A 16,036-nucleotide genomic window follows, 5' to 3' on the forward strand; every position below is an offset into this window, starting at 1 on the left:
ACTCCTTATTACATTTTTGAAGTTTCCATCTGAAATATCTCTACTACTACTTATCATTTCTATAGCACTACTATATGTATGCATGACTGCATACTTGAACATGAAGAGATCGTCCCTGCTCAACAGCTTACAAGAGCTTACAATATAATTAGAACAGACTAACAGGACAAATAAGGGATAAGGGAATTACTAAGGTGGGAATGATAAAACATGGGTATTGAACAATGAGTGGAGCTAGGAGTTAAAAGCCTGTATGCCAGTAAACTAAAATAAAAGCCTGCCTGTTCGGCACTAGCTATACACCCCCTATAACTAGGGCAGGGCTAACCCCTTTTGCCTGTTGTCTCCGCATTGTCTCATCAATAGGCCCAGAGCCCCGAGGTCATGGATCTGGCTTCCTTAGACAGGACAAGCTCAGAGACCCATCACTGCCACAACATGGCAGTGGGTGTTTGGTGTGGCCAGTGAAATAATACAGCCGGACAAAAAGATGAAACACGAAAATAAGTATTTATTTAAAGGGATTCTTGGGTCTGTCCCTTCACATGGCCCTCGTAACTTCTGCCTGCCCAGTTAAGTGCAATTTTATGAAGACACATAAGCCCCTACGGGGGCAACTCTATAACTGGGGACTGCCTATTTTACAATGGCACCTGGACACCAGGAAACAATATGACAAGGTCTGGTTTCTTTCCGGTCGCCTCCACCTCCACCCTCGGGGGGTAGAGGACAGGAGGAAAGAGAGATGCTGTGAGCGACTACATCTGCCCTCCCCCCCCCACCAGACTGTGTGCTGCCTGCCTCATGCCTACTACTACTACTAATCATGATACTAGATGTACGCAGCACTGTACAAATTATATACAGGTACTTTCTCCATCCCTAGAAGGCTCACAGACTTGCCCAAGGACACTGCAGTGGGAATCGAACCATTAGGCCACTCCTCCACTCAAATATCAGGCATGCAGGTGGGCAGAACACAGTCTGGGGAGGTGGGAGGAAGACAGATGCACTCGCAGCCTGTGACTGCATCTCTTTCCTCCTCCCCTTGACTTCATCTTTCTTCCTTCCTGTCCCCCCACCAGCACACAGACCCAGACCTCATGCTGCCTGCCATCTCTCTTCTGTCCCCCACCCCTCCCCCCAGTCCTCCAAACTTTCTTCCAAGTTCCAACTTTCCATAAATATATACCGGCTCACAGCAGCAACAATGAAAGCACCAATATATGTTTGAGAGCTGCTGATCTTGTGCTTCCTGACAGCTAAGGCCCTGCTGATCCTGCCTATGACTCAGAGAGAGCAGGACCAGCAGGACCTTTACGGGATGCCTGCCAACTTGTGGGCTGGCTCTCCTGCACATATTGGTGCTTTGATTAGAGGGAGGGAGATAGAGATTTGAGGGAAAATGCTGAATGGGTAATTTGGAGGGTTGGAATAGAGTACAGTGGAGAAAGGCTGGGTGGTGTTGGGCAGGATTCCTTTATTTTTAATCATAATAAAATTCTTTAATCTAAATGCAGCCCTATAAAATACTAGTGTAAATTCACAATGGCAGGCATAATGAGTGGCATGAAATAGTATTCTGTCTGTAAATGGATGCCCTGCTCATACCCTTCCGGTGCTCCATCTACTTATATGCCCCCTTGCAGTTACTCGCTATTGTACTTAAGCATGCCCTTACTGAATAGTGCATATTGTACTTATGCACACAAGGTGTATTTAATTAACCCTTTACTGTCCAATGTTCCCGTAATAAGCCATATGGGAACAGATTGATGGGAACATTGGACACTAAGGGGCTTAACTGCATGTGCTCAGTTATAGAATTTTCTTTCATGAATCTTTAAAAAATACTAACTTAAGTGGCCTAGATAGTGCCTGCATTCCAGGCACAGACATTTACACAGGCCTGGGAGCTGCTGTAAATATTTATTTATTTGTTACATTTGTACCCCGCGCTTTCCCACTCATGGCAGGCTCAATGCGGCTTACATGGGGCAATGGAGGGTTAAGTGACTTGCCCAGAGTCACAAGGAGCTGCCTGTGCCTGAAGTGGGAATCAAACTCATTTCCTCAGTTCCCCATGACCAAAGTCCACCACCCTAACCACTAGGCCACTCCTCCACATATCTGCATGTAGGTTATAAAATATGCTAATCAATGTGAATACCTGTTAACTCTGCCTATGTTCCACCCAAATCCTGCCCCTGTACACACTGACTGTTAAAAGTATGCACCATTAAATCACGGTGTGCATTTTTATACTGGTCAATACTTTAGTACTCAAGTATAAATTACGCGATAAAATACTTGCCTTGGAAACCTATTGCTGAGCTGGCACGTGTTACAGTAATGATCTTCCACTCGATTAGCTCCCCACCTCAGATCATCTGCAGAAGGGGATAAACCTGTCCTAGATTGGGTCTCTCCTGCACACCTGTTGCATGGAAGATTGTTAACCCATTGAAAAAAATCACTTTTAAACCAATGCAAAAGTTCCAGTAATAGGAAATCCTCCTGATTCATGCTGGTATCTGTAAGAAAATGAAAAGAAAAAGGCATATAACAACAGAGCTGCAAACTCTATTACTCAGTGTTTTAATATCACCACCCATATACTATAGGCAGGCAAAGACTCGGCAAAGATCTCAAATTTAAAAAAGGTATATACTTCAGGGCAGGGATTAAATGCTATGAAATTAGAAGCACAAGAAAGCCTGAAGAAGAGAAGTGACAAAGCATGTGGAATACGGCAGCCTACAAAAGAAGTGATGCAATAATTCTCTATCAACAAAGACAAATATTTTAATTCATGTAACACAGTGTAGGTCACAATATCTTGGCCAAACATTTTCACCCTGAATATGATATTATATTTACTTAAAAGTCTGAGATTATGGATACAAAACGTATTTAATCAATTAGACATCCCACCTAAGGTACTGTACTAAGGAAAACAAACAGCATTGTTCCTCACCTGTATCAGGTGTTTCCGTTTCTTTCTTTTTTTTAACTGTTTTTATTAGCAGGAGAAATGTATAACAAACAGAATTACGCACCACAGGATCACATCTCTCATTCAACCGTATATATACAGTAAGCCATCAAGAACAATAAAATGAGTGCGATAATGTGAGATGATAAACTTCTAATACAAACAACCAGCTGTCCATGTTACCTTCAGAGTCAAATAAAATATAACATATTCCACATGCATTCTCCTTTTTCATTTTTAAAGTGCTTCCCCTACCCCCCTTCCCTCCCTTCCTTTTCCCTACACTCCCCTGAGGCTGATCATCCCTACGATCCATGAGGCTACACCCTTGGTGTTGTTTGCTGCATTAAGCAGGCCTGGCATCTCCACCATATACTAATGTAAGCTTCAACTCGTTTTCGGTTAGGGTTCAAAGATCCCTCCTGCACCCACTTTTCCATCTGTGTCATGGTTGCGTACCACTTAGCGATGGGAGGAGGGGCCTTGTCCACCCAGTGCTGTAGGATGACCTTTTTCGCTAACACCAGAGCTAATCGTAGAGGAAATTAAATCTAAACCAGAAGATGTGGCTACCATTTTTATGATTAGTTTAGTAACCTTTACAAGTCTTCTGCCTTACCCGTATCAGCTTCTACATATTCCTCCCGTTCACCTTTGAGTCTCACAATGCCACTTTTGCACTTCCTGCAATCACTAACATATCTAAAAAAAAAAAAAATCTTCTCTCCCCATTTTACCGCATTGGCAATTTTTTCTTTCACCTGCATCTTTGCTTTCCTGACTACTCTACCAGCTTCTCTTAGCTTTTCCAGATATTGTTGCCTGTCTTCTTCGTTCTGCGATCTCGTAGTTTATAAAGGCTAACCTCTTTTTCCTTACCTGTTCAGTTACAACTTTTGAGAAGCAAAGCAGCCTCCTTTTTCTCTTACTTTTATTTACTTCCTTACAAAGAGGTTTGTTGCCCTTACAATAGCTCCTTTCAGTTTTGCCCACTGCTTTCCAACTTCTTACAGATGTTCTCATCCAGACAGCAATTCCTTGAGGTAATCCTCCACCTGAATAACGTTAGATTTTTTGAAGTCTAGAACCTTCACTTTTGAATGAACACTCTCCACACCTATCTTAATATTAAACCACACCATCTAGGGATTGCTGGAACCCGATGATCATCTATTATAAAATCAGAAACACTCTCCCTGTTAGTAAGTACTAAGTCCAGTACGGCCCCATCCCACATGGGTTTCATTACCAACTGTTTATGTTTATTCCATGCTTGATATACTGCTTTTCTGTAGCTACAGTCAAAGCGGTTTACATATACTATTTTGCTAGAATAGTTTCCCCTGTAGAGAATCCTGGATCTTTCTGCTTCTAAAAGGCCACACAATAGGGCTACCCCAATCAACATCTGGCATATTAAAATCACCTATTATTAGTACTTCCCCTTTCATAGCTACATTTTGTTCAATTAAATCTCTGCCACTTCTTGTTTGTAAAGGAGGCCTGTATATCACACACTAATGTAAATACATTTGCCATTCCCTCTTTCTAGACTGATCCACAGTGCCTCTTCCTTACCCTGTAGGCCCTGCAATTGTGAGGCTTTAACATTATCTTTAAGATAATGCCACACCCCTTCACTTTCTTCCTACCCTGTCTTTCCTGAACAGATTTTAGCCTGGTATAACTACATCCCAGTCATGGTTCTCTGTGAAACATCTCTGTGTTCGTTAATCCTTAAGGAAGGTTCAGACACTAGGTTTCACAATACAATTTACAATTGAGAAAATGAAATACACAGCTGTAAATCAACATTTCTGTACTACAGAAACTGTAATTGATTTTCCCAGCAAAGTGAAGCTGATGAATGAACTTTTCAAACAGAGGTTGGATACACTGATTCCACTTTAATTTGAGGACTCACTGCCCCTCACAAAGCGGCAGAGAGTGTCTTTTTTTTTTGCCAAAACATCCAAATCGCTATTTTCAAAACATGTTTCTATGCAGTGCATCCAAGTCAAAAGGGGCGTGTTTGGGTATTCCCAAAACTTGGATGTTTTTATGCCATAATGGAACAAAGCAAAAACATGCAGGGCTAAAAGTTAGAAATTTTGGTCTAGACCCATTTCAATCATGACAAAAAGGTGCACTAAATGACCAAATGACTACTGGATTGATTAAGGCATGACCTCTCTTACTCTCCCAGTGGTCACTGAACCCCTCCCACCACCACTCAAAGATGTGAAACAGTACATACCAGCCTCTACGACAGCTTCAGACATTATGGCCAAGCCTATTAGAGCAGCAAGCGGGTCCTTGGAGTAACCTTGTGGTCGGTGCAGTGGACTGTAAAGAAGGGAACCCAGACCCAAATCCCACTCTAACTAGTACACTTGCGGTGGAAAGTGTGAGCCCTCCAAAACCCACCAAAACCTACTGTACCCACATATAGGCGACAACTGCAGCCATAAGGGCTATTGTAGTGGTGTACAGTTGGGAACAGTAGGTTTTTGGAGGGCTCACTACACAATATAAGGAAGTAATGGTGAGATGTGTACCTGGGATCTTTTATGTGAAGTCCACTGCAGTGTTCTCTAGGGTGCCCCACTGCTGGGACGTCTGTGTGGCCGATCTACTAAGAATGCTGTTGTTCTCCTCTACACATCCCAATTGCTTGTTTTGGTCCCCCCCCCCCCCCCCCCCCTTGTGTACTAGGTTGTGTAATTGAGTGCATGTTTTAGTAAATTATTTTTTCAATTAACAAAATTTGAAGTAAAAAAATGTATTTAGTTGTGTGATAGAAGTATTATTACCTTGGTCTATTCTTGTGGCTTGGGCAAGCTTCTGTTGAGATCTCTTTTTCAGTTCTCGGACAGGGATAATAGTTAGTGCCTTATCCACAACAGCAGGGTTTTCATATACCAACACATGTTCAAAGTTTGACTGAAGTGTTTTGAAGAACTTCATTTCAGATGCCTGTTGTGAAGACATAGCCGTTTATGTGCAACAGACCTCCAGATGTTAAACCTTCAAATTCAGAAGCCAAACCCATCATCATCTAATTCACCTGAAGTTCATCAGTATGATTATTTGTCTCCAGTTTAGAAGTGCTTTAAACAATTTCTATACTTACATAATCAGAAGATAAAAAAGCATTACTATCAATTAGTCTGTAGTAATTGTTGTTTTCTGTAGGGTTTCCTGTCAAAGGGATTGTTGCACTCTTTTAAACAGTGCTGCATATGGTCAGTAGTGCTACAGAAATAAAGGTTAATAGTAAAAAATTGGATCCCTACAACCAGATTTAAAGTACTTCTTTCTCCAAACTGGCTCGTGTGATTATAGTGCTTATTTTAGGAGCACCGTCCACATTTTGGACATCCATAAACCACTTAGAGGTCTTTGATGCATAAATATCTAAGTTTCAATATTAACAAAGCTGATGACCGACCAAATGGCAAGCCAACATGGTCTGGGTGTGTTTTGGGCATGACAAGGTGCCCCCCCCCCCCAAAAAAAAAAAAAAAAAGAAAACCCTACCCAGACGTCTATTCCCCATTTCCCAAAAACAAGAACATTGGGAGTTAGACATGCTGTCTGGGACATTCAGGTTTCAGAAAAGTGCTCCTACTGAGTAGTGCTTCACTGGAGGGATTAGGGGTCAACTTCTTCATCCCCTAGTGGTTGTTTTGTGATACCCCCTCTGGAACCCAAAACTGGCAAGGGATACTACTAGGCTTTGAGATAGGTTCAGGAGAAATAGATGTCTGTGTTTCTAAAATGGCTGACAATCATTTAAGTTTCAGTACATAAATGTCTATGTTGCCATTTCATAATGAAGATATTCATTTCCTGCCAAAAGAGAGAGAGATTTAAGTTACTGTTTTGCCCTGTTGATATTTTACATGTTTAGTTTTCTAAAATGGATGCTCATGCTGTGTGACACCAGTCCGTTTCACCAGACATTGGTAGATCCTATTCTAAGATAGTAGCAGAACTTCAGAAGTCCGGACTTGGATGACACGTTCTAAAATGCCGCTCATTTACCCCAGATTACCAGACTACTTTGCAAGACTGGAGCCTAGAGGAATCTCTGAAACCCCCCCCCCCCCCAAAAAAAAGAAAGCTCTTTAAACTGTTCTTTTGAACGCTTCCTTGGCCACCCATTTAGCATCTAAAAGAAAAGGGAAAAGCAGCTGAATTTAGAGGAGAAACATTGGATGAACACTAGTGCTACAACCAAACTCTACCATATCTGGCCCCATGTTAGCTGTATTTCACAGAAAATAATCCATAATTTTATGCACAAATCAAACATAAAACTTGCTACAATTTTCCAAACAATGAGTTTAAATAATATGAACATTGTGTCAATATGGAGATAATTTTATAAGCAATTTGAGCATGTAGAACAGCATTTTACATGCTCAATCAGTTACTTATAAAAATTTCTCCAGCATACACGTGTGCAAAAATAAGCACTCAGAAAACAGAGCCTATTCTAATGTATTATATAGACAGGTGTTCCCAGGGCAGAAAGAGAATGGACAGAGCTGAGGTGGGAGTAACTTATGCTTGTATCTTATAAAATAAAATTGAAAAAAAAAAAAGTGCAGATTATTTGGACACACTACTACAGACCCTTTTCTATCTGAAAAACTGGCCATTTAGTTCTACTCTGTTTCCTGTCTTTTAACTAGTCTCTAAACAACAATAGAGCACTGCCTATATCCAATAACTGTTTAATTTTCTGAGGAGTCTATCCTAAGAAACTCTGTCTAATTCCATAACCTAGATGCTAACATTTACTTGAATGTTATGGATATAAATGTTTTGAATGCTAGCATTTATTCACAATGTGCACATTTACGTGTGTAAATGCTAGCATGTCTCCAACTACTATTCTTCAAACACAAGCTATAAATGGCGTGTATTTGCAAGAAGGACATACACAAGAGTGAAGCATGGGTGGTGATCTCACTTACACAATACAGCAAGTTATATGTGTCCCTGCTGCAAGTTATATGTGTCCCAGTTTTAAGTGCAAGTGTCTATGGCTGGCATTAATACTAGGAACAATGATCATCATTATGCTAGTATTCTATAAAGGAATAAAGGTGCCTATTAGATTGTAAGCTCTTTGAGCAGGGACTGTCTTTCTTCTATGTTTGTGCAGCGCTGCGTACGCCTTGTAGCGCTATATAAATGCTAAATAGTAGTAGTACTATGCTCCTTTACAGCACAGCTCCTACAAGGCACCATATTATAGAACTACCCTCCACATCCCCACTGAAATATACTGCTTTGTGATTCAGCTAAAATGAACAGATAGCCGAGGAGGTTCAAAAAATACCCTACCAACTTAAATGCCTAATCTCTGCAACAGAACCAAACTAAAGCATGTAATGGACATAACACAACTCTTCCGTTCTCTGATTCCCTAATGTGGCTGTGCCACATGAACTTGATCTTACCACAACATCACCCTGTATTTGTTCACACCGGAGCCTGCAAAGGCCTCTCCGGTACTATGTAAGCCACATTGAGCCTACAAATAGGTGGGAAAATGTGGGATACAAATGTAACAAATAAATAAATAAATAAATAAATAAATAAATAAATAAATATCTAACTATATCTATTTCTACTAATACAGTGATTAACTCTGTACTGTTCAGCCAGAAGAAGGATCTTAGGCTCTCATAATTCAGATGTTATGTCACCTTGTTCACTAACATTTGGCTATTTATTTCCTAGTTTTGTTTTACTTTATTTCTTGGTTATTTCTCCACATCTATATCTCCCCATGTAATATTGTAGACTAACTCTGGAAGTATTTGGGTAATATTTTCTTCTTAAAATTTATAATTATGTGCATTTATTTAGGCTTGCCCTGTATTTCTGTCAGGCATTATTTGCTTATGACTTAAGTTGAAATGGGAAAAAAAGAAAGTTTTATTTTTTAAAGAAAGAACAGCATTCGAAATATCTTATTTTGTTAGTACAGTACAGACTTGATTATCTGACCTTCACTAGTCTGACCATCTGGCATATCCGACAGACCCCCAGTAACATCACGCAGCTTCTTTTTTTCATTTTCCGAATCTGGGACCCTTCTTTGACTATGTTTTTACTTCCTTTAATTTAAGAGAGGATTAATATGATTCAAGATTGGGCGCAGATTAATATATTGAAAGTAAAACTAAAATGTTATAGTTTAGTAATCCTGGTGCGGAGATAATATCTTCTCTTACACTATCTACTGATAAAATCTTTACAGTAGAGCTTGAATCAAAGAGTCCTGGGTGTACTACTGGAGTCCTCTTTGACCTATGGTCCTCATGTAAATCAATTATGGCGTAAACCTCTTTAAGCGGAGGCAATTGTGCTTAGTTAGATCTTTCTTGCTGCCTGGATGTCTCAGCGCCATCTGAAACTAAACATGACCAAGACTGAGCTTCTCATCTTTCCCCCTACATCAACCTCTCCTCCTCCCCCATTCTCTATTTCTGTGGATAACACTTTCATCCTTCCTGTCTCATCAGCTCGTAACCTTGGGGTCATCTTCCACTCCTCCCTCTCCTTCTCTGCACATATTCAACAGACTGCTAAAACCTGTCGTTTCTTTCTCTATAATAGCAGCAAAATTCGCCCTTTCCTTTCTGAGCACACTACCAGAACCCTCATCCACACTCTTATCACCTCTCGCTTAGACTACTGCAACTTGCTTCTCACAGGTCTCCCACTTAGCCATCTCTCTCCTCTTCAATCTGTTCAAAATTCTGCTGCACGACTAATATTCCGCCAGTGTCGTTATGCTCATATTAGCCCTCTTCTCAAGTCACTTCACTGGCTTCCTATCCGTTTCCGCATACAGTTCAAACTCGTCTTATTGACCTATAAGTGCATTCACTCTGCAACTCCTCAGTACCTCTCCACTCTCATCTCTCCCTACATTCCTCCCCGGGAACTCCATTCACTGGGTAAATCTCTCTTATCTGCACCCTTCTCCTCCACTGCTAACTCCAGACTCCGTTCCTTTTATCTTGCTGCACCATATGCCTGGAATACACTCCTGAGATGGTACGTCAAGCTCCATCTCTGACAGTCTTCAAATCTAAGCTAAAAGCCCACCTTTTTGATGCTGCTTTTAACTCCTAACCCTTATTCACTTGTTCAGAACCCTTATTTTATCATCCTGACTTTAATATTCCCTTAACTCTTGTTTGTCCTGTTTGTCTGTCCTAATTAGATTGTAAGCTCTGTCGAGCAGGGACTGTCTCTTCATGTTCAAGTGTACAGCGCTGCATATGTCTAGTAGCGCTTTAGAAATGATAAGTAGTAGTAGTAGTTCTTTAACCAGCAGGCCTTTGAATTACTGGTTCAAATGTTAATTTTGCCTCATTTATATTACTATAACATTCTTTTTTGGGGTTTAATTTCCAAACACCTCAAAAAGTTACAACTTATTCAGAACACTGCAGCGACAGTGATTTTTAAACATAAGTATAGCAGTGTCTCGGAATTTATTTGTAAACTGCATTGGCTTCCTATTAATGAAAGAATTGTGTTTAAGGCAGTCTACTTGTTCTTTCAGATCCTTTACGGTTTTTACATCAGACTTGTTAATTAATACAGTTTCTTCTTCATTATTTGCATTTTCATCTAGATTGCAAAATCAATTAGTACTATGTCAACCTTCTGATAAGAACATCCGATTCTCTAAAATTGCTAGTACTATTTTCTTAGCTAAGAGGGAATCATCATCAAATTTTTTTTTTGTTACATTTGTACCCCGCGCTTTCCCACTCATGGCAGGCTCAATGCGGCGGGCAATGGAGGGTTAAGTGACTTGCCCAGAGTCACAAGGAGCTGCCTGTGCCGGGAATCAAACTCAGTTTCTCAGCTCCCCAGGACCAAAGTCCACCACCCTAACCACCAGGCCACTCCTCCACTATCCTTCATTAGAACTGAAAGGAGTTATTTAATATTTAGAAAAAAAGGTGAAAACTTTTATTTCCTGATAACTCTAAGTAGATATGATTTAGAAAGTGTGTACTGTTATGATAGGTACATCTGTTTTATTGTGTTAATTTTAACTGTTATTGTACGCTGCACTGAACTCCTGGATGGTGAAGTTTAGCGGACAACCAGAACTATTTTGATATTGATATTTCTGCATTGTTTAACTTCTCTTTCCATTTTCTGAACCCAGCACCCTACTTTTACCAACATTGTGAGCCAGGACCCTGCTTTTACTGCATTTGTTTCTGCATGTTTGAGGGGTTACCATTTTTTTTCCAAATTATCTGAAAATGGGTCAGTCCCATTTAGGTTGGATAATCGTGACTTTACTGTATATAGGTCCTGGTCTTCAAGTGGCGGAGAGGTCCAATTGTAGGCTATAGGGCTGTTTATGTTAAGAGTGTTCCACTTTTTTTTTTTTAAATTTTTAAAGGATAAACTCAGATTTTGAATTAAACAGTATTCAAGCAAGTACACATTTCCCACCAGTTTGGTGAAAATGGAAGTAATTAAGGGGCTTTTTTACTAAGCTGCAGGGGGAGTCAGAGAGGGAGAATGGGCATGAAAGTGCTATTCAGCTAGCACACTACCATTAGCACAAGCTAACTGCATTTATGTAATGGAAGTCATACCCCCCCTCTCTTTTCTTCCAAAAAATATATAATGAAATCTTAAGTCTGCTTCATATACTTTATGGCAAAGACCCTTAACTATTTCAGTAGCCACTCTCTGAATCAACTCCATCCTATTTATCTATTTCAAGTAGTGAGCTCCAGAACTGTACACAGTACTCTGAATGAGGTCTTACCAGAACCACCCTCCTTTGTCCTGTTGATCATTCCTCTCCTTGAACACCCTAGCATTCTTCTTATTTTTGTCATCATTTACCTGTTTGACCATCAGATACAATCGTCCCCAAATCCCACTTAACCCTCTATATTGCACTGTTCCCTTTGCAACTTAAATGCATGACCCTGCATTTTGTAGCATTAAACCTTAGCTACCAAATTCTAAACCATTCTTCAAGCTTAGCTGGATCCCTCTTAATGTTATGCAAACAGTCCAGGGTTGTATACCCTATAGCAGATTCTGCATCTTTCGCAAAGAGGCAAACATTACCAGGGAGCCCTTCCACAATATTGCCTATAAAAATGTAAAAGAAAGAACTGGCCCAAGAACTGATCCCTGCGGTACACCACTGTAAAGCCCTCTATCCTGTGGGGGTTCCCATTACCAACTGCTGGAACAGTTTTCATTGTAGAGAATCCAAGCTCTCCCTATTTCTAGACAACACCATAACAGGAATGTTCCCATCAACATATGGCATACTGAAATTACCAATCAGTAGTACTTCCCCTTTCATAGCTATATTAAGAATGTCTGCAATTAAATCTCTTCTACCTGAAGAGAATGCCTGTATCACCCATGTTAACAGATGTCCCATTCCTTCTTTCCAGATTAATCCACATGAATGGATTTAAATGATGAAAGACAGCAGAGTCCAAGCAAAGTAAAGATTTGAACAGCAAAAGAAGTAGATCTATTTGAGAGCAAAATGGGTACAGTAATTCACTTTTACTGGTATACTGTTGAGAGGTACTTCTTCATTTTGGAAACTGAAGGAAGTATCGCAGTTGTTTAATAGGCTTAAAAGTACAATGAAACAAAATAAAAAAATAAAGACAAATGATTACCAGGAATTCAGCCTGCTCAGGAAGCCGGGCTGGTTGAGCAGGCCGAGCTAAGACTGGCTGCCTGTTGGCTGCAGTCTGATGAGAGGATGCTAGAGTGCGAGTTTCATTTGGTCCATCTGATCTGTTACTCCTTTCTGCAGCAATGATGTCCCGAACTCTACGTAGCTGCTCAACAGATGCCTTTTTGGGAAAGACAAGATGTGTTTCCTCCTGTAATTAAAAAAGTCCACAAATATTTAGCTCATGCCATTAGTACTGATAAACTTTAGTTATTCAACATATCAAAGCAACTAATTTTTGATACTGAAATATTTAAATTATAGGCTTTGCTAATTTTGAGGAATGTTGTAGCATAAACACAATCCTCTCTTAGGAACAAATGTCCTAGGTTGCAAAGTAGCATAGTGCATAGCCATCGGCCTACGTTTTGGAAGAATCAAGCCTACAGGTAGTGACTGTGCTTGTTCCTGAACATCATAAATTGGTCAGAGATTTATGGTACCCAAAATGAATATGTATTACAGTTATGGAGAAATTTGAGCCTATCTAATAATTTAGGCCCTCTTTTACAAAGCCGCGCTGATTCTTGGTGCTGCAAATGAGAGGAAGCCCATTCAATTCCTATGGGCTTCCTCTCATTTGCCATGCAGGAATAGCTAGTGCAGCTTTGTAAAAGAAACCCAAATTTTCTTAAAATCCTGTAGGACCAGTTAAGATAGGTGGGTTTATGCTACCCTGCCTGCAGATGGAGGCAAAGAACTACAAATTTGCCAGCCACATCACCACTGCGGTGCATATAAAGCACTTGCCAGTACCTTCTGTAAAAGCACTGCAATGGAATAAAACTCAAAAAACCTGAAACTTTAACCTGAAAGATCATATAGAAACGGAGGTCACACCTAGCATCCACCGGGGATGTCGGATGAGATACGGAGAAAAAGGTCAAAAGGAATTGAAAAAAAAAACAACCCTCTTCCAAATCCTCCTATACTAGCAGTAAGGAAGTACATGGAGCACACAGGGACAAGACTAAAGACAGCCACTGTTATGTACGTACCTAGTTTTCCCAGTTGCGTTTTGGACTGGCTTAGCAAGATTCAAGGAGGAAGTTAGCAGGTAGGTTCAAATTTATCCTTGGTTAGCATCCTGCTAGACCATTCCAGAGCAGGGAAGTAACCAGGCACTTCTAAATGAGAGCAGGAAGAAGACTGGGCTGCACTGAGAATGCAGATGTCAATACCATCCTCTTCCTTGGCTTGTAAATCTACAGTAATTAGTAACAGCAAGGAGGACCAGGAGGCTGCACTGCAGATGTCCCCTAGGTAAATAGCCCTAAAACCCACTCGGACAGAAGCCTGAACACTGGTTGAATGTGTCCAGTGTTCCCTTCCACACTTCCTTCACTTATTAGGATAGTGAAGATTTGGCTGCTGATTCTCCCTTTCATTGATACCTGAACAGGACAAACTGTCAGACCTTTTAAAGAAATTCACTACTTTCACATATCTGAGAAAAACCTAGTGCATATCTACGTGGTGGGAAGAACTCTCTTTGTAAAAAGTTGGTCAAGAAATTCTTTTGTTTAAATGAATCAGAGATTGTCTTAGGTAGGAAGGATGGTACAGGTCACCAAGGTGGGGTGGCTAAATAGATGCCTATTTTATAAAGACACATCAGTGCCTATGTGTCTTTATAAAACTGCCACATTAAAACAGCTGACATCATACTGATAATGAACACAAATACATTTACACCTGCTCAGGAGGCACAATTGTGATTTTGCTCATGCTCTGTCTCTGAACACACCTACACCCAAGTCACATAAAAGTATGTGCATATTTGTCATTGTGTGTAATTTTACAGAGGGGACGGAAGTGCATGTTTACTGGCAAAGCCAACTCGTGCATAAAAAAACCCTTCTAAAAATCAAAACCCCAACAGAGAAAGGGAAAGGGTTTTTGCAACTACATTCAAAGTGGTTTACATATTATATACAGGTACTTATTTGTACCTGGGGCAATGGAGGGTTAAGTGACTTGCCCAGAGTCACAAGCAGCTGCAGTGGAAATCAAACCCAGTTCCCTGGGATCAAAGTCCACTGTACTAGCCACTAGGCTACTCCTCCACTCCAGGGAAAATCCAAAACAAAAAATTAACACTTTCGAGTTATAGTGACATCCTCTAAATGAGCAACAAAATTATAAAAATTTTAAAACTTTTTGGGATATGTGACACCCTCAGTATCCCTTTCTCCACTCTCTACATTAGAGGGGATAAGGTGAATGTCACAATACAGGTCTACCCACTAGTAGACAATGAGCAGGAAAACTACTGTGTACCATTACACCATCATCGGTACTTCCAATGTGTGCATGAATGTGCCAAAATCATAAAGTGAATGCTATTGAATTTCAACAAAACTCATTCAAGGATATTCTGCATAAGAAGCGCATATCAAAGGAGACTGAAAGACACATGTTCAGAAAAATAATAAGTCCAATTGCACTTGTCTGCACAAAGTGACTATACAGTCTAAAATCCACATATCACTGCTTTATCAGAGCTCTACAAAGCTTTGTCAATAAAGCTTCCTCAGGAACCCCCCTTCAGCATTCTGTGCAAAAACTATCAGCAACACCCTCTTTTTGCTTTCAAAATGGCGACCACTACCAGAGGACACAGTCCTCTGCTATATTGAAACTGATGATGTCATCAAATTAACTTTATTGAAAAAACACTCACAATCAGATGATCATATTCCAAACACAATCGTTCAGTCCTTTAGGTTTGATAGCTTGGAGTTCATAAATCCAATATTATTCACGGAGTTGTAAATATGCCTAACACCCTGATATGTATCCCAAATCTGTTCAATAACCAGTCACTTAAAATCCAAAAATTGATGATTAAATTCTCCGCAATGTGGTTCTATAGGAGATGAAAGAGAAACTGTATATAACCTGCTGCAATGTTCCTGCAAATGCACCTTTATCTTGTGCATGGTGTGTCCTACACAAATCTTACCACATGGACACACTATCAAGTATATAATGTAGGTAGATTCACAAGAAGTGTTCGACCGTAATTTATAGTTCTTTCCCATGATAGGATTAATCCATTGTTGATAATGAATTGACATTTCACAAACAAATCTCCCACATTGCCCATGAGAACCTCCTTCATTATCCACATTCCTATCTTGACTTATCACATCCGAATGTACAAGATGATTAGCCAGATTCCTTGGGCACATCAATGCTATACATTGCTGAATGATCTGATGGGAAGCCAAAATATTCCAATGTTTTTTTAATGTTCATAG

The 16,036-nt window shown here is 40.1% G+C and overlaps 1 protein-coding gene across 1 annotated transcript in view; it reads right to left on the reverse strand.

Annotated features, from left to right (window-relative positions):
• NGLY1 (N-glycanase 1) overlaps positions 1 to 16,036 on the reverse strand; it is an 80,580-nt gene that overhangs the window by 55,494 nt on the left and 9,050 nt on the right. The window contains exons 3-5 of the mRNA XM_030205704.1: positions 12,715 to 12,924; positions 5,809 to 5,971; positions 2,315 to 2,534 (exon numbers count right to left, since the gene is read on the reverse strand). Coding sequence (XP_030061564.1) covers positions 2,315 to 2,534; positions 5,809 to 5,971; positions 12,715 to 12,924 — 593 coding nt within the window. The remainder of the gene's footprint in view (positions 1 to 2,314; positions 2,535 to 5,808; positions 5,972 to 12,714; positions 12,925 to 16,036) is intronic.

Source organism: Microcaecilia unicolor, chromosome 1, assembly GCF_901765095.1.
Source record: "Microcaecilia unicolor chromosome 1, aMicUni1.1, whole genome shotgun sequence".
In the NCBI taxonomy this organism is placed as follows: domain Eukaryota; kingdom Metazoa; phylum Chordata; class Amphibia; order Gymnophiona; family Siphonopidae; genus Microcaecilia; species Microcaecilia unicolor.